At 34.9% G+C, this 19,952-nt stretch overlaps 1 protein-coding gene across 2 annotated transcripts in view; it reads left to right on the top strand.

Moving 5' to 3' along the window:
- htt (huntingtin) overlaps positions 1-19,952 on the top strand; it is a 152,649-nt gene that overhangs the window by 44,313 nt on the left and 88,384 nt on the right. For both annotated transcript variants that reach the window (XM_075294654.1, XM_075294652.1), the window contains 5 exons: positions 2,359-2,542; positions 12,951-13,213; positions 13,515-14,504; positions 14,817-14,974; positions 17,208-17,994. In XM_075294654.1, the coding sequence (XP_075150769.1) occupies positions 2,359-2,542; positions 12,951-13,213; positions 13,515-14,504; positions 14,817-14,974; positions 17,208-17,994 (2,382 nt within the window). The remainder of the gene's footprint in view (positions 1-2,358; positions 2,543-12,950; positions 13,214-13,514; positions 14,505-14,816; positions 14,975-17,207; positions 17,995-19,952) is intronic.

Genomic DNA, 19,952 nt, shown 5'->3' with positions numbered 1-19,952 from the left:
GACTTAACTATACATAACTTTTTGTCTAATATATACCACGTATGGACTAACACTTTAGAAAACGATGTTAAGAAGGTTTAAGATACCACAAACCAAGTAATTCGATTGTGAATGACAGTCTTTCGTAGAAGTTTCTACGCAATCCATGGTGGAGGGTACATAAGATTCGGCCTGGCCGAACTTACGGCCGTATATACTTGTTTCAGTGTAAGAAGTTTCTCATTACGTGTGCAATACATTGAAATTTTTCATAGACTTGTTTTTTTGTCTGCGAGCAGTCGATTTTATAGATGGGCTATACTGTACAGGTTTTTTCATATGGCCCCCATATAAACCGACCCTCTGGGTTGACTTGTTTTGTCGGTCCAATTTTTGGCATAACCTTCATCGATCTCCCAATTTGACTTTTTAAGGCAACCAACTTCAGAAATGTTACAATTTCTAAACCGCTCGCCTGACAGCTGATAGTTCATTTCCTTCAGAACGAACTTCATATGATTTTAAATCTTAATTGTAGTGCAATTTCTAGAAGCTCAAGAAGTCAAATCGGGAGATCACTCTAAATAAGGGCTATAGAAAAACATGTTTGTGGATTTCAAGCAAATCGGATAAAAACTGCACTTTCTAGTAACCCAAGAAGTCAAATAGGGAGATCGGTATATATGTTATAGGGGCTAGTCCGATACACAATATATTCGGCTCGACTATCTGTTGGTCTAAAATACCTCTAGATTTTGAATTTCATGTAAATCGGATAGAAATCGGATAGTCTTTAGAAGCTCAAGAAGTCAACTCGACATATCGGTCGATATGGGGGCTATATCAAAACCTGGACCAATGTACATCATATTCGGCATACCTATTTATGGATATAAAGTGCCTCTGGATTTCCAATGTAGGCAAATCGGATTTAAATTGCGATCTACCGAAGGCCAAGAAGTAAAATCTGGAGATCGGTCTATACGGTCTATACACAGCACATTCGGCATACTTGATTATGGACCTATCACAATTTCAGGCAAATCGGATGAATAAAACACTTTCAATAGTCGGATCTCTATATTTCCATGTGTTACAAACGGAATAACAAGCCGTTATGACCATTCAATGGTGGTGGGTAGAATTGGGAATTATAATTCCTTTAAGTGACCATTCCTTTTAGCTCCATTCTACAACAGGAACTAGTTCCTTTTTCAGTACCGCTCATTTTCTTCTCAGAGTTAGGTAGAATACGTCAATATAAACAGAAGAAATAACAAATCAGTAAATTGTACAACGCACCAAAAGGAGCGAAAAGCCTGAATATAGAGAAAAAAGGTTTTCTAAAACGTAACAAGGAAATCTGGTAATCAATTCGCAGATCTTGTAAATCCTATGGGAGTTTTTGCTATTAGAAATACCCAATAGATTTACACTGCTCGTAAGAATTTTACGAGAGCATATAAGAAAGAAGAAAAGGAACTGTGGAACTAAAAGAGCTGAAGAGCTGGAACTAGTTCCCGTAGTTCCTTAACGTAATTAGTTCCAATAAATTAGTTCCATCCGGAAGTACCCAACTCTAGTGGTTGGTATACAAAGTTCAAGAGCTCACCGAAGCACAACCAAAAAATTCCTAGGAGAAGCTTTTCTCTGATGAGAAGCCATTCCAAATTGAGCAGTTTGTGAACAAACAAAATGATCGGGTTTACTTGCCATAGAGGTCAGCTGAAAATATACATCTTTCATTGAATACCGGAACTCAAGTGCCCTCAATCCGTGTGCCTAAGTCTCAAATGCCGCAGAGGCAGGTGCAGTGTATGATGGCTTTATGGGGCGTTTGAAGACCATAATTCGTGCCATAGATAGCCAATTCGAACCAATCAAAACTTATTCTGATGGTTGATGTTATCTCTGGAAGTTTTTGCTTTTGAAAAATGAAATTAAAAAAAAATATAACGCTTTACTTGTATTACATATCCGCAATCTGGGAGCTTGTGAACAACTTCCGGAATCGAAATCCATCTGAAATGTTTTTATATTTAATCTATAGCCTCAAATGACCTCAACTGAAATGGTCCTTAAATATTCATATTTTACTATAAATTCCTTGTTAGCCGATTTTCCATAGGCAAAAAAATGATTCATGTAATCTGTTACAAGGAGGTGTTCCACAAAGTATACCTTGTGGTGTGTTTTAAAGAGTCGACGGAATATTAAAGATTAGACCTTTTCATACAGTGCTCATCTTTGTAATTCTTGGGAATAGTAGTTAGGAAGCTGTCATATATGTTGTATTTCCTGTATTCATCAACAATTGTCTTATTAATTAAATGTATTTTCTCGCTCCCTCTCTCTCTCTCTGTATACTTCTCTTTACAGTTTGGCATTATACATTGTGTGAAGCAATTACTAAAGTATTTTCCTTTTGCCGAATATGCCAGTGCCTGGTCCGAGTTCAACTTTATGGAAATATTCGTTAAATTATCACAATATAATTACAATACGGCTGTGGACTTAGCATGTCAAAGCGATTTGATTGATGTCAGCTGCAAATTAATAGTTGGTAAGTGCCTCTTTAACTGCAAGAATCACGAAGAAGTAAGCAATCAGTCTGTCCGTTAGTTAGTTAGTCACCAGTGACATGATTCTATCCAATAAAGGGAATACAAACTAACCGTAGATTCATACATTATGATGATAATGAGAAGAACGATGACAATGTCCTTTTGCCTTCTAATACAATTCGGTTCGCAAATAATAGAGAATATACAGTCGTTTATTGTACGAAAGTTTGTCATACCTAGTGAATTTCTATGATGTGGGAATCTCTTCTTTGGAAATGTAATTTTCTTGTAGTTGAAATGATTGCTTTGAAGACGGCCAGTAATGCTTGGAATGTGTGGGTGGAGAGAATGGCATCTACATCTACAATGAAATTGTCTTCACTATAGAAAGTCATTAGGCCACGATGCAGAGGATAGATCTGATATCCCAGTCCCCTTGTCTGTTCTGTATCTCTGCTGTATGGATTGCTGTTGGCCTAATACAAACACTCGTGTGTTGTGAGTCGATGGAATCAAAGCAGTTCTCACAAATTATATGTTAACATTTATGCTAAAAGGCTGTTAACTGTTTGCTGGCATCATTTTAGCCAACTACTACTCATTTGTGAACAGTCGATTCGTTAAGAGATGTTCACTTATACAAAAAATCATGAACGGCGTGCACGTTTTAAAACGATCCGTTCATGAAAGTGAATCATGAAAGTGTGTCAAACACAGAACAGACGGTGTCAATCTGCCTACGATAGAATGACACCATGCGGTGTGGACAAAGAAACCGTGTTGACTACATATAAGGTAATTGGCCGGTCAGTGGTAAACTATGCAGTGCCATTGTGGACAGCTCGAAAGAGCGACACATAGTGAAATGATATACAGACCTGTCATAACGCTGTCCTGAGAACTGCAACGGGATGTCTCCGCAGTACACCCCTGGATCACCTTTATGTGTCAAAGCAGTACCTCTTGGGTTGCTTTCGCAGTAGCCATCCATATCACGATCTTGTGGATAGGCATCTCCAACCCAGGAATGTAAGCGTTGATCTTCACCTTCTAGAGCGCGAGATCCTGCGTTACAGGTCTGAACAGGATTCATGAGGATACTGTAGCTGAAGCAGTGAGAAGCTACAATGTTAATTCTGTTCTCGGAGCTCGACCACCGCCCATAACACCGGATGAGTAAGACCTGCCAGGGTACTTTTAGCCCAACTAAGATCAGGCAAGTGCAGCCGTCTCAATTCCCACCCATAAGCGTAGGAAGGCCTCTGGGGAGGGGGCTTAGACCCCCCCAGAAAAATTTTAGCCCCCCCCCAGAATTTGAAAACCTATTTACGAATTTGCATTGTGGTAGAAGTTGCCGATTTTATTTCTTAACATTGTCTTCTAAATTGTAAGTTGGTTTCTTTACTATATGGTGAATTTTGTGATATTTTCCCGAATAAAAGTTTTTATGATTTTTAATGCATTATAAAGCTTGTTTGTCGAATATTTTCAAAAATTATTAAAATATTAAAATTTTCTAGAATAGATTAGCATTTTTGCGGCAAAATTTGAAAAGTTTTTACCATTTTATAAACTTTTACTCTTTTTTAATCTAATACAAAAAAAATACCCATTAAAAACACAACACGTCGCAGAGTTCCTCGATCTGGCCATAAGCTGAATACCAAAGCATATAACATAAACATGGATGCAATCACAATAAACTGTTACAACAACAACAACCCATTAAAAACCTATTAAAGAAGAAATGAGTTAAAAAAATTTAATCAAAACAACTTCCTGCGTATTTAAAATAATTAATTTCTTTGTGAAGACATTTTGCTTTTACAGTTGTGCCTTTAGAAGCACAACACAAAAAAATTTTTTGGAAGTGCTTTTACAGTTGTGCCTTTAGAAACACAACACAAAAATTTTTTTGCTGGGAAAAAGTATGGAACTACTTTTAGTTACTTTTTTTATAAATTAATCGTCGAGTTATATTGAAGTCTGATTTTTTATTAATTTTTATAAAATAAAACATGAATCGAACTGAAGTTCAGTCTATTAATTTTTTTCTAGGGGGGCTATAGCCCCCCCTAGGAAAATTGTCTAGCTACGCTAATGTTCCCACCTATAAGTGATTGATATTAGCGAAGCTGAGGTGTGTCCCATCTGTAACCAAGGGCCACATGACACTCGTCACCTTTTCGCTTGCCCAGCTAAACCTATCCGACTCACTAACACATCCCATCCTTGTCGTAGAGGTAGCTGAAGTACCAAACAGTGTTGCCAGTATTTTTCTGGCTCTTGTCCTCAAATTGTGATGTTTTCGTTCCCAAAAATCCCCAATTTAAATTTAAATTCCTCACAAAAATCCCCAATACAGAAATTTTGATTTTTTGGTAGATTTTTCATAAATATTCTTTAGAAATAAACTTCTGACAAAATTTTCCATATAGAAATAAAATTTTGACAAAATTTTCTATAGAAATAAAATGTTGACAAAATATTCTATAGAAAAAAAAAAAATTTGACAAAATATTCTATAGAAATAAATTTTTGACAAAATATTCTATAGAAATAAAATTTTGACATTTTCTATACACCCTCAAAAACAAAACATCGCTTCTGTAACATATACTCCAAACACATTTTGCTTCAAACATATATATTTTCAGAATTGGTCCAAACAAAATATAGTTCAAGCATATTATTTTTCACCTTAGGGTATACACTAGTAGTAAAAAATTTTAATGACATTTTCTTTGTGTGGATATATTTTTAAGGCGCGAATTGGTTACTTCCATTAGTTTACTTGCAGCATACTCTCTAGGTTTCTCTTTCTAAGCACATATATGTTTATAGGCTATTTCCAAATTAATATATGTTTGCATCTAGGCATTTTATACGTATATTTTCAAACATTTTATGTCCCAAACATAATATGTTCTAACATATTAACATATATCTCCCAAACGTATTATGCTAGTTTATGAACACGCATCCACTTCCACGCTTCCACTGAAAAATATTGGGTTAAAAAATTTAGTTCCAAACATATAATTTTTATACCCAAACATATGAAAAACAGTCTTTTTCGTCCGTTTAGAAATAAAATTTTGGCAAAATTGCCTGTAGAAATAGAATTTTGATATGATTTCAAAAAAAAAGAAGTATATACGGCCGTAAGTTCGGCCAGGCCGAAACTTATGTACCATCCACCATGGATTGCGTAGAAACTTCTACGAAAAACTGTCATCCACAATCGAATTAATTGGGTTCTGGTATCTTATAACTTCTTAACATTGTTTTCTAAATTGTGAGTTAGTCCATACGTGGTATATATTAGACAAAAAATGTCTAGGTAAGTCTACAAATAATTACGAATCAATATGGACTTTTGCACGGTACGTAGAGATCCAGAATTGAAATATGGGGGCCGCTTATATGTGAGCTATATACAATTATGATATGGACCAATTTTTGTGTGAGTAGAGATCTATTTATCTGAGGGCTATATATAACTATAGACCGATATGGACCTAGTTAGGCATGGTTGTTAACGGCCATATACTAGCACAATGTACCAAATTTCAACTGACTCGGATGAAATTTGCTCCTCCAAGTGGCTCCAAAACCAAATCTCGGGATCGGTTTATATGGGGGCTATATATGATTATGGACTGATATGGACCACTTTTGGCATGGTTGTTAATTATCATATACTAACATCACGTACCAAATTTCAACCGAATCGGTTGAATTTTATGGACCAATGTGGACCAATTTTTGCATGGTTGTTAGAGACCATATACCAACACTATGTACCAAATTTCAGACGGATCGGATGCAAGCCAAATCGGGGGATCGGTTTATATGGGGCTATATATAATTATGGACCGATGTCGCTTCTCTTAGAGGATCGGCAAGCCAAATTTGGGGGTCCGTTTATATGGGGGCTATACGTAAAAGTGGACCGATATGGCCCATTTGCAATACCATCCGACCTACATCAATAACAACTACTTGTGCCAAGTTTCAAGTCGATAGCTTGTTTCGTTCGGAAGTTAGCGTGATGTCAACAGACGGACGGACGGACGGACATGCTCATATCAACTCAGAATTTCACCACGACCCAGAATATATATACTTTATGGGGTCTTAGAGCAATATTTCGATGTGTTGCAAATGGAATGACAAAGTTAATATACCCCCATCCTATGGTGGAGGGTATAAAAAAAAATTTAAAAAAAAATGTAAACCGATTTCTCCAAAAAATCGCCAAATTTATGGAAAATCTCCACCAAATCCCCAAGTTCCCAACTCAGAAATTTCGTCCCCATTCATGAAAAATATCCTCAATGTTGTAAAAATCACCAATACTGGCAACGCTGGTACAAAAGTATTGAATAAAATCGATGAAACTATATTAAAAACTGTTACAACAATAACAACAACAACAACTTATACAGCAATTACACCTCTGCGAGCCAAAATCAGGCTCAGATTAACCTTACGAAATGAGATATGGCATAACTTGAACGAACACACAACGAACAGGCGAACATCTGTCGTAGTGTTTATCCGAGTCTAAGTTCCGCTTTAGCTACTGCTATGCACTTTGAGAAATAAGAAATCGACCCTTCTTTATAAAGGGTGATTTGTTAAGAGCTTGATAACTTTTTAAAAAAAAAAAAAAACGCATAAAATTTGCAAAATCTCATCGGTTCTTTATTTGAAACGTTAGATTGGTCCATGACATTTACTTTTTGAAGATAATTTCATCTAAATGTTGACCGCTGCTGCGTCTTAGGTGGTCCATTCGGAAAGTCCAATTTTGGGCAACTTTTTCGAGCATTTCGGCCGGAATAGCCCGAATTTCTTCGGAAATGTTGTCTTCCAAAGCTGGAATAGTTGCTGGCTTATTTCTGTAGACTTTAGACTTGACGTAGCCCCACAAAAAATAGTCTAAAGGCGTCAAATCGCATGATCTTGGTGGCTAACTTACCGGTCCATTTCTTGAGATGAATTGTTCTCCGAAGTTTTCCCTCAAAATGGCCATAGAATCGCGAGCTGTGTGGCATGTAGCGCCATCTTGTTGAAACCACATGTCAACCAAGTTCAGTTCTTCCAGTTTTGGCAACAAAAAGTTTGTTAGCATCGAACGATAGCGATCGCCATTCACCGTAACGTTGCGTCCAACAGCATCTTTGAAAAAATACGGTCCAATGATTCCACCAGCGTACAAACCACACCAAACAGTGCATTTTTCGGGATGCATGGGCAGTTCTTGAACGGCTTCTGGTTGCTCTTCACTCCAAATGCGGCAATTTTGCTTATTTACGTAGCCATTCAACCAGAAATGAGCCTCATCGCTGAACAAAATTTGTCGATAAAAAAGCGGATTTTCTGCCAACTTTTCTAGGGCCCATTCACTGAAAATTCGACGTTGTGGCAGATCGTTCGGCTATTCATGATGAAATGTCAAAGCATACTGAGCATCTTTCTCTTTGACACCATGTCTGAAATCCCACGTGATCTGTCAAATACTAATGCATGAAAATCCTAACCTCAAAAGAATCACCCTTTATATTTCTCCAATCTTTTGGAATACACTGTGCGGACTAAAGACGTTTTCCTCATCTAAGTCCGTGCACTGAGTAGTTATTGTTGTCGTTTACTTAGCTTTGCCATTATATTTGCATATGTTTGTGTGTGAGTGTATACTTGTCTATACGATAGTCTGCATCCTTATATCTCTCCTCTCTCTCTCTGTCTCGCTCTTTCTCGCTATGTCTGCATATATATATATGAGAGTGTTTAGAGAAATTTAAATAATCGTAAGGATAAACTTTGTTGTAGTGTTGATGCTTTAGAGTTTTGTTAATGGCAAATGGTTTTAGTTAGTTAACTATGTCATTATGAACAAGTGGTTTTCTTAACTGTTTTTGCTGTATGTATGTATGTGTTTGGATAGTTGTGTATGTATGTGCTCGAGTGTGAATTTGTCAGTTTATCAGTATATCTATGTTATCCAGATTTTCCACTTATAGTTTTCCAAACCTGCTGCTTCGTCTTCTATGTGGGAAGCAGCAGCCACAGGATTAGAGTATCCTGTATGTGGCTGCTGGTGTGTTTGTGTGTGTGGGTGTGTTGTAAAAAACCAAAGTTTAAACTGAATATGAATAGTCTCATAAATTCACTAAATGACATAAGAACTACTTACACAGATTTTGCAAAATAAGATATTTAAGGATATAGGCTATATGAATATACTATATATGCTTAACATATTACCATGGATCTTTGCCTGAGAATAGCTTATGTTAGGCAATAGCAAAGGAAGACAATTAAATCAAGACACCGGTGTTACTTTTATTTATATATAAATCTGGTTAGATAATTTTAGTTTTATAGTAGGATGTGTAAGACATTGCGAAACATGCAAATAATAGCTTAATAAATATGATAGAAATATGTACCGTTGCCAAATAATTTGAAATTAAGTTATGTTCATAAACGGTAATATTTCTTTCTCATTCACATTCAAACCAATGAAAATAAATATTAGTGTATTTTTGAGAATGCTTCATTGATTTTATGTCCTTTTCTGGTAAATCGTGCGAAACGCCATTCAAAGGAAATGCCACTTGACACATATTCAATATGATTTTTTCAATTTTTGAAAATTCATTTCGTTTATATAAAAATACATTGTGCATATTTTAGATGGTTGGTTTTCATGATTTCTTTGAAGACAACTGGCAAACAAATAGTTGTGTATAACTCAGAATCGATGGTTCTGCCTACGATTGCTTCATGTCCAGTTTTTCAAAAAAAAAAAAAAAAAAAAAAACAAAAAACAGGCGATCATTTCCTCGTGCGGGAGCTACTCATCTTGAAACACCTGCAGTCAACTGCTGTATACTTTCGGGCTCAATCCACGATTCAACACCTATCAAAGATGTCATATACGTGTTTCGAAGCACCACGATCGTATTTTTGGAGCATTACTCTCGACCAATTCAGCCTTTTTTGAGCGATTGACATTGTTGAGGATAACGAAGAAATTTTTTGCCAGTATAGAATGTATGCTGGTCCCACTAATGCCTAAGTTTGTCTCAATCTAACGATAGGTCACATGACGATCTTGTCATATCAGTTGACGCACAGCATCAATGGTTTCCGGAACAACAACTGATTTTGGACGCCTAGTTGTTGGAACTACGACCTCTATTGAATTCACCATATCATGGTCCTTGACAGAGCTTCATCGCCAGAAACCATGCTCATCGATGCACAGTTGATGACCTAGCAAACAAAAAAAAAATTGGAAGTTGTTCCACAAACATTTCTTTTAAAGCGCATCCCGCAATCCTCCATCGATTTTTTTCAGCTTCCTCCGATGCAGTATTTTTAGAAAATTCCACAAGCATTTCTTTTAAAGTGCATCGCGGGATCTCCCTTCGATTTTGTCCACTTTCTATCCAGTCCATTTGGACAATTATTAGAAAGTACACAATTAGGTTATCTTAAGTAAAATTTAAGTTTTGGAAATTAAATTTCACAAAAAAAAAAAAACAAGTAGATACGGCCGTAAGTTCGGCCAGGCCGAATCTTATGTACCCTCCACCATGGATTGCGTAGAAACTTCTACGAAAGACTGTCATCCATAATCGAATTAATTGGGTTGTGGTATCTTGAAACTTCTTAAAATCGTTTTCTAAATTGATAGTTAGTCCATACGTGGTATATATTAGACAAAAAAGGTATGTATAGGAAAGTCTAGAAATAATTACGAATCGATATGGACTTTTGCACGGTAGGTAGAGAGCCAGAATTGAAATATGGGGGTCGCTTATATGTGGGCTATATACAATTATGAACTTTATATGGACCAATTTTTTTGTGATTGGGGATCGATTTATCTGAGGGCTATATATAACTCTAGACCGATATGGACCTAGTTAGGCATGGTTGTTAACGGCCATATACTAGCACAATGTAGCAAATTTCAACCGACTCGGATGAAATTTGGTCCTCCAAGAGGCTCCAAAACCAAATCTCGGGATCGGTTTATATGGGGGCTATATATGATTATGGACTGATATGGACCACTTTTGGCATGGTTGTTAAATATCATATACTACCACCACGTACCAAATTTCAACCATATCGGATGAATTTTGCTTCTCCAAAAGGCACCGGAGGTCAAATCTGGGGATCGGTTTATATGGGGGCTATATATAATTATGGACTGATATGAACCAATTCCTGCATGGTTGTTGGATACCATATACTAACATCACGTACCAAATTTCAACCGAATCGGATGAATTTTGCTCTTCCAAGGGGCTCCGGAGGTAAAATCTGGGGAGCGGTTTATATGGGGGCTGTATATATTTATGAACCGATGTGGGCCAATTTTAGCATGGTTGTTAGAGATCATATGCTGACACCATGTACCAAATTTCAACCGGATCGGATGAAATTTGCTTCTCTTGGAGGCTCCGCAAGCCAAATCTGGGGATCGATTTATATGGAGGCTATATATAATTGTGGACCAATTTTTGCATGGTTGTTAGAGACCATATACCAACACCATGTACCAAATTACAGTAGGATCGGATGAAATTTGCTTCTCTTAGAGGCTCCGCAAACCAAATCGGGGGATCTGTTTATATGAGGGCTATATATAATTATGGACCGAAGTGGACCAAGTTTTGCATGGTTGTTAGAGACCATATACTAACACCATGTACCAAATTTCAGCCGGATCGGACGAAATTTGCTTCTCTTAGAGGATCGGCAAGCCAAATTATTATATTGTTATATTATTATATGGGGGCTATACGTAAAAGTAGACCGATATGGCCCCAAAACCATCCGACCTACATCAATAGCAACTACTTGTGCCAAGTTTCAAGTCGATAGCTTGTTTCGTTCGGAAGTTAGCGTGATTTCAACAGACGGACGGACGGACGGACATGCTCAGATCGACTCAGAATTTCACCACGACCCAGAATATATATACTTTATGGGGTCTTAGAGCAATATTTCGATGTGTTACAAACGGTATGACAAAGTTAATATACCCCCATCCTATGGTGGAGGGTATAAAAATAGAAAATCAAAAAACAATAAGAAATTAAATTTCATCCCCTCTGTGATTTGAACCTGTGCCGTTTAACTCTTTCACTACCATGGAAGTTCTTTTGAGAAGGTTATGAAAATTATGAAAATTTTTAATTTTTTGTTAATGCTGAGAGTAACAAAATTATACGATGTATACATAAAAAAATTTAGAAATATATTCGATAAAAAAAAAAAAACTGCCGCTGGTGAGATTTGAACCTGCGTTGTTTAGTTTGTCATTCGTAATAATAAAGAACATCTCAGGAAGTAGTTAAAATGTCATGCCGTTGTATCATAATAGGTTCATATCACAAACATTACAATAGACGTTTTGATGCATCGACTTCAACGGCGTTTGTGGCTGAGTGTGCTAAAGCGTTCTGTTATGGTGCCAACAGATCCTGGTTCAACCCCCGCTGGAAGCGAAGAATAATAAGAAAATAAAAGTGTAACCAAAAATACTGATAAAAATAAAAAGTGATATTGGAGAAATAATTTTTGTTTTTTAGTTTTCTAAATTTCTTCATCCAAATGAACTTCCAAGGCATAATTTCTAAAGCAATGCAAACGATCCAAAAATGGAGCACTTCTGTGCTATGACAAGCCCATGTAAAATTCATTGGAAATTATCCAACTTTGCACTTCTTCCAGATCACAAATTCGGTACCCAAACTACTTTTTTGAAGTTCTTTTTTTTCTGGGCGAGTTAATCCACGTCGAAAAAATTTTCACATTAACTATCGTACAAAATATGTGTAGCCAAAGGGCACTATACCTTTTGTGATTCAAAGATTCCCCAAAGATTCGTCAAAGATATACAGTAGAAAAATGGACACAGGCTTTCGTATTTTTCGTTTATTGTTTATAAAAATGCATTTAAGTGCTCACCAATACAGAAAATATTTTCAGCTTATAGCGATCACATCCACTACTTTAAAATAACATCGAGAAATAAATCGAAACTAATTGGGAAAATAGAGTTGGATGTCGTTTTCGAATATCCTCCTAAGTGGACATCGGTACTCAAAGGGTTAAACTAATGAAAAAATGTATGCTAAGAATGACGATAATTTTGTTTACAATTCAATAATTTTTTAGCTTAAATTATCTATTAAATTAATTTGTAAAATTTATTACAAATCAAAATTAAGGGTATATAAGTTATGCATTTTTCCCAATTGTCCTTTTGTATTGATTCGTTGTGCTTTGCTTAATATATAATAACTAATTGTTGTATACACATACATATATCTAAATATTATCCTCCTCCTTTTTTTGTCTTTTTTTCTTTAGGTTCCTTTATATTTTATCCGAAAGCTGAACAACAAAATCATGAAAACCTTATCAGTCTGCTGAGACATACAATGAAAATTGTAAACATTTACTATCACATTTTCACCAATCAAAGGCCATTAATTATGGCGAAAAGCCAAAAAGTCGAGTTATTTGGTAATGCCAAAGAATTAGCCATAGCACAGAGTTGGGGCTATTTTGGCAACGAATCCATTTATCTAAAACTCTATCAAACTTTGAAAAGTGCCTACGATAATTATAAGGTAAGGTCAATGAATGTATCAACGAATCCATGATAGTAGAGTAGACCAACAAATATCCTCCCACTAAACCAATCATTCTGACTGACCATGACGATGTTATATTGTTTGTTGATGGAGCACCCCCATGGTGGTGTTCATTGTCCTGTGGTTGGATTTTGCTTCGGCAAATTTATTGTGAATTCAATTTATTTAGTTTTTTTTTGTGTGTTAAATTGGTTTTTGTTTAATTTTTTTCTCTTTCTATCTCTCCTCCATCTCTTGTTCGGATATGTGGTGTCTTGTTTCTTTGAAATTTATCAAGATTACCATTAATGAGGAAGCTGGCAGCAAATTAATTTCCCTTTTGAAAACATGCTTAAACTCATTGAGTGTATGCATCGAAATGTTGCCCCATGAAGCAACTCTTGCAGCAACATCATCTGGGACAATAAACACTAGTGGAGGTGGTAGTGGAAGTTTTGTAGCTTCTAGTAGCCATGGTCTTGCTGGTAATATAGGAATGGCCAAAAGTGCAACGGATGTTAATGCAACGATATCAACAACAGCTTCGCCATCCCTCATCTCCTCCCCATTCAGCTCATCAGCATCGTCGTCGGCAGCCGCATCAGGATCTGTTAGTACAGGCCTAGACTATGTTCCATCCGTATTGAAATTAATTGAAGAAACTCTCCAGTACTTGACCAAAGTCATAAATTATGCACCCGAGGAGAGTATTGCATGTCTGCGACAACTGTTGAAATATTTGTTTGCTAGAAATTATGGCAACAGGCTGACACAGCAGCCCGAATTGCTAGAGTCGGAGTTGGAACATAAACATCAAATGAAACAAGGCCATTATCCAGCATTTATAAAATCGTATTTTAAGGCTAAATGTAAAGAGAAACAATGTTTCAACAATCAAGTTGATGGCTCAGTAGGCTACAATACCATCACAGGCGATGCAGTTTTAAAACTGCCCAAAACATTGGGAGTAACCTCGCCATTAGTAACTTCCCCATCTCCCAGCAGTGGAAGAAGAATTACAACGACAAATGTTACATCGAAAACAATGCAAGTGCCACCCTCAAAGAGAGCTTCTTCATCCATGGATATGTTAGATTGTGGAAATAGTGGCTTTACTGGCAATGCCAGTGGTTGTTCTTTTTCTACAGTTGGTTTACAAGATGATTATCTATTGTTGTCCGAGTTATTTGCCAGTGGTTTGGAATATCACACTTGGAAATCACCAATGGAGACTGAACTTGCTAGGCATATAAAGTTATTTGAGCCATTGGTTATCTACTGTTTAACGGTAAGTTTTAAAGGCTTCCCATGTCAAATGGGTTTGTGTTTGGTCTAAGGGTGGTTTTTGGTTTAAAGTTTCTCTTCGTAAGGGATAAAATGTCTAAATCCATATTCATGTTAAAATTATAAAATACAGTTGTTAGTTCGTTAATCACGCATAAAATTTTTCTAACCTAAAATGTAATTAAAATTATTCTATTAAAAAATATATAGAGAGTTGAATAAATTAAAACCGAATAAAAGGTTCGAAACTTCTTTGACTTATTAGCGGTTCTCAATTGATTACATTTAAGGCAAAATTATTTATTATTTTTTGCAGCTCTTTTTAAAATGCAATGGGCGAGTTCAAGCTGCGATTCTCGATATGCTAATTTTACTATTGGACCTTAATGTTACCTACAGTAGTTTGGATGCGAAAAATGTAATATTTGATCATATAACTAAGAGTTTGGACATAATTGAAGGAGGCATAGCACGGTAAGTAAATATTGCACTTCTGGGGATCATGAGATCATTACAAACAAACACATATAGTGTGTACCAGGGATGGAAAATACAATTTTTACGAAAGTACTAAAAAGGTATTTTTTTGAGCGAAAAAGTACTTTTCACTAAATTTCAACAAAAATTCCATTGGAAGATTATTGTTAAGAGCTCCCTTGGACTGAATTTTAAAGAAAATACAATTTTGTTTGTCACTCCTCAATTTTAAATATTTTTGTAGTTTTATATCCGCTTACAAAGACTACTGTAGTATTGTAATCACGGTTGCCACAGTTAATAGAATTCTACTGTTTGTTAGATTAGTAGAAATCGTGGTACTTCATAAATTTTCAGTAAAAATATAAATAAAAAAAATTCTATTGAAATAAAATATTGACGAAATTTTCTATAGAAATAAAATTTTGACAAAATCGTCCATAGAAATAAAATTTTGACAAAATATTCTACACGCAAAGAAAAAAAAAAAAACATTTGGAAAACGTGTACCGAAAACGTTTTTCTTTTGTTACAGTTTTTTGAATTGCTTCGAAAAGTATACACTTTTTTCACAAAAAAAAATCGTTTGTTGCAAAATTTTTATTTTTTCAATAAAAAAAGTTATTTTTGAACCAAAAACACAGTCCATTTCGTTTAACTCAAACACTGTTCTTTTCTGACTTTAGGTCTTTAATAAGACACATTTTAAAGTTCATAGTAAAAATTTAATATAGTAGAATGTAATGTTGAACATTTTTTCGGAATCTTCCGACCATATCTGGAATATATGTAAAAAAAAACTTTGGTCGAAGCAGGGATCGAACCCACGACCCTTGGCATGCAAGTCGGACGTAGCAACCACTGCTCTACGGTGCCCAACTAAATGTATTTTTCTGTTAAATAAACTTTGTTTAATCGGCTCGTGGGCGCCGTAAGCTATGCTATATAAATATAACTTATATGGGTAATTGTGTATTGATGACAATAACGGCTACATAGCTCAGTGGATAGTGTGTTGGCTTACAAATTGCATGGTCCGCGGTTCGATTCTCCGTCCAGGCGAAAGCTAAAAAAATTTAAAAATCGTGTAATTTCTTCTACATTGTTTGTATTACAGACAAAGGTGCTAAGAACTAAAAAACTTCGTGGAAGTGAGAAAGACGTGAGGAAAAATGCTATTAGTCAGAAAAAAATTTTTTGAGTTAGTTTTATGAAATTGTTTTTACATCCTGGAAAAGAATAAAGGTTTATCACAAAAAGTATATACTGTTCTTCCAAATACACTTCGTTTCAACGAAAAGCAAATGAGAAACGAACTTTGTTTGTCTAAAATTTCGTTTGGGAACAAAAATAATGACATTTTTGCGTTTTTTTTAATAAATCAGTGCTGCCAGTATTAAACTTAAGTTACATGACGTAGTTACAACACCAGATTAAAAAATATGTTAGCGTTAGGACAAAGAAGAAAAACTACCAACGTGTACTTATTATTATGTTGACCACACAGAAAAATTTTCCAATCAAAATGTTAATTGAGTTTTAAAAAATATTCAATTAATTTTTTTTTTGTGTGCACATGTGTGTATCAAATAATACAAATATATAAAATAATAATAATATTTCCAGTAAAAAATATAATTGAAAACTGTTTTCAATAATTAGTTTATCATTCTGAAAAATTTGAAATTAAATATTTAATTGGATCAACAAATTTTTTAATTGAAACAAAATTCAATCACAAGAATTAATAGTATCAATTAATCTCTGAATTGACGTTCAATTCTTTTTTTTTAATAAATATTTGATTTTTAATTGTCGTTGGTGATTAATACTATTATCTGCTTGATTGATGCAGTTTCAAATACAAATTATTTGAATTTATTAATTTCGTCATTGAATGAAAAAAAATTTATTTTCTGTGTATTTATAATTGTAATAGTATATTACAAATCTTAAATCTGGTACAAAGGCGACTTAGGGTATGGTCACACTAGGCATATATTTGACCAAAATATTTTTTTTCACGAACAAACAAATCTATCGCGATGTTATACATCCAATATGAGCTAAAAATGTTTGCTGGTTTGACTGTGGTCGTGAATTCTTTTTTGATTTTTGTCAAATATTTGCCCAGTGCGACCGTTCCGTTAGGCTTTGTACCTCACATTTACTTTAGCATTTGGTAACTGAAGTATATGATATTTAATAACTTATCCCTATTTTCTTTCAGCAATGGCCTTTATCTTATTACTCCAATGATCAAGTTCCTCATAAAGCTCTCATCGAGAAATGAACGAAACCTGATAAAGATACCTCGAATTATCAGTATTACGAATAACCTTTTGGCCAACTCCAGTGTCAGAGATGTGGCTGTACAAGCTCTTAAAACATTAGCCTATGAAATATTTCTAATGACCACGTCTTCCTCCTCCTCGGTGACGACTTTGGGACCAGAAAATGAAACAAGTGGTCTAGTCGATACTACCACAATTCAAAAACTTCCAATCGATGATCCCAATTCATTGGCTATCCTTACAGAAAATGTTCTAACATTAAACAACGAACTTGACACACAGAAAGAAGTCATATTGGGAATGTTGGAAAAATTCATTGAATCCAGTGATTGCCAGCAACTTTTAAGTTTGCTGCTACTAATTGAGCAATTGCAGCAGCTGCAACAGAGCACAATTTCCAAGGAAGTTGCCAACAATATTATGGCTACAAAGGGCCAGACATACCACTCATCCCATGGCATTGATATTGTGGATGTTGACAGTGCTGGTGGTGGTAGAAGTTTTTCGCCGAATCAACAACACCACCGAGCGAACATAACAAAATGTTTGCCAAATCTTGATACGGTCTGTAATATGATATGCCATTCAATATGCTCGAATCGTTTGTGTATACAAGACTGGCATACTTATTATATGGTGGATACATTTTTCAAAAATAATACCAAATATCTTTTGGGCAACAGCAAGGAGTTTATGGCACTATTAAAATACATTATTGAAGGGGTAAGTATGGTATTACTTTATATATGTATGTACGAGTGTGTCTGTTTGATTATTTGTACAAAGACATTTGAGATTAAAGATCTATTTGGTAATATTTGTGAATATTGCGATTGACAGATACCTTGGGATTTTTCATATATAAATACATAGACTACTAATGCTGTGATATTGTCTTTGTTATTATTAGGAAAATACTTTTATTATATTCCTGTTTGAATAGTTATTTTTTTAGCATTGATTCGAATATATTATTAAAAATCTTCTTATTAAATATTAAGTCAATACAAAGATTGCATAATAATGCTTCAGCATATCCTGCGAAATTGTGATTCCGCAGGTTAGAACTTGTGAACCCCTATCAAAATGGAATTGGGTGTGCGAATATCTCAATTACAATTATTTTTTTTTCAAAATTTTAAAAATGTAAGGAAAAAGAAGGCATGTCTGATTCCAAAGATTTTGTCTTTACTTTAACAATGTTGGTATTGATTCCGAGCCAAAGAAGCGCAGAATACAAGTAAGGATACTTTTAAGACACAATTCTCTTTTAAATTTGGGTTTTGTGTTCTTGCTTCTAGGAAGCAAATTTTAAGTTTTCGTTTTTTTCAGCTTTTTTTCTTCATATTCTATCAAAGTCCTTTAAAAACGAGTTAACGACAACTTTATTTTCCAAATTCAGACTCGACTTCCAGTAGAAATTATGATATGTTATGTTTTAAGTAAAAAACGTCTTTAAAATAAAGTGTTGAAAAATATGTCTTATATTTGAACGATTTTTTGCTTTGTAGTCAAGATGCAAAAAGACAACAAATTTAAAGACAATTTCATTAAATTTAAAGAATTTTTCTGAATTATTAAAGTCAAGTTAACCTTAGCCCTAACATTTTTTCTTTCATGTTATGATATCCATTTTTAAGTGAAATCACTTAATTATAAGGACAATATGACTTCATTGAAAATTTTATCGACTTTTGGACAAGGAAAAAAACTTTATATTCGTCTTCTATGCTTAGCAAAATTTGCATTCGTATTTTAAAGACATGACATCTTTGACCTCACGACCATATTTTTTTCAGTGCAGGGTTGATAATGACAATTTGTATGACAAGGTGGCATGCTAACCACTTTATCCTGACGGATCTTATAAGCAAAGAGGAAAAGGTTTAAACAAGTACTTTTTCGTAGCTAGTTTAGTACAATTTCAATAATGATATTGAATCCATTTTTTCGCAGATTTTTGTTTGCATTCCTTATAAAATTCTACGCATTTGACTGTGGAATTTGGAATTTCCAAAAAAGTACTTACTTTTTTCCGAAAAAAGTACTTACATTCTTTCATGCGTAAATTTTTTTCTATACTTCGTCCAACTTCTTATAAAACATCTAATAGGGGAAAGTTGTAAGCTTTATATCGGTCATTTTGATTAAGTAGTATATGAGTTATTCCCAATAATGATTTTCCAACAATTTATTTCTTTTAAAAAATTCTCAAATGCCTAAGCACCGATTTCTGATCTCTTTACCAAAAAACTACATATGTATGTCCCTTCCGACCGTTGCATTAGTCCACATCGCTTTATGTGTCTCCCGTGCCCGTTCATCCAACTCAACCTGTGTTGCCTTTACCTTTGCGTTCCCTAAGTTCACTTCCTTATGTGTCCTAGCTCTTATCGCCAGTTCATTTGCCTTTATTATCCTCGAGTCACGGTAGCAGAAATGTTTATATTTTAATTTTGTTTATAAATTCGTGACCATTGCGAACCCCAATTGTTGTTTTTACAACGCATAGTGTCATTTAATCGTTGTCAGGTTGCCACCACCTACTATCAGTTCACTGTCATGAACGGATCGTTTTGAAATGATCACGGCATTCATGATTTTTTGTATGATTGTAAAGGAATTACTTTTTTTAGTTACGTATTCTCTCACAAAGTCTCTATTGTTAGTCTATTGCAAAT

Source organism: Haematobia irritans, chromosome 1, assembly GCF_050003625.1.
Source record: "Haematobia irritans isolate KBUSLIRL chromosome 1, ASM5000362v1, whole genome shotgun sequence".
In the NCBI taxonomy this organism is placed as follows: domain Eukaryota; kingdom Metazoa; phylum Arthropoda; class Insecta; order Diptera; family Muscidae; genus Haematobia; species Haematobia irritans.
The sequence above is the reverse complement of the archived record's forward strand: the minus strand, read 5'-3'. Positions and strand labels throughout refer to the sequence as shown.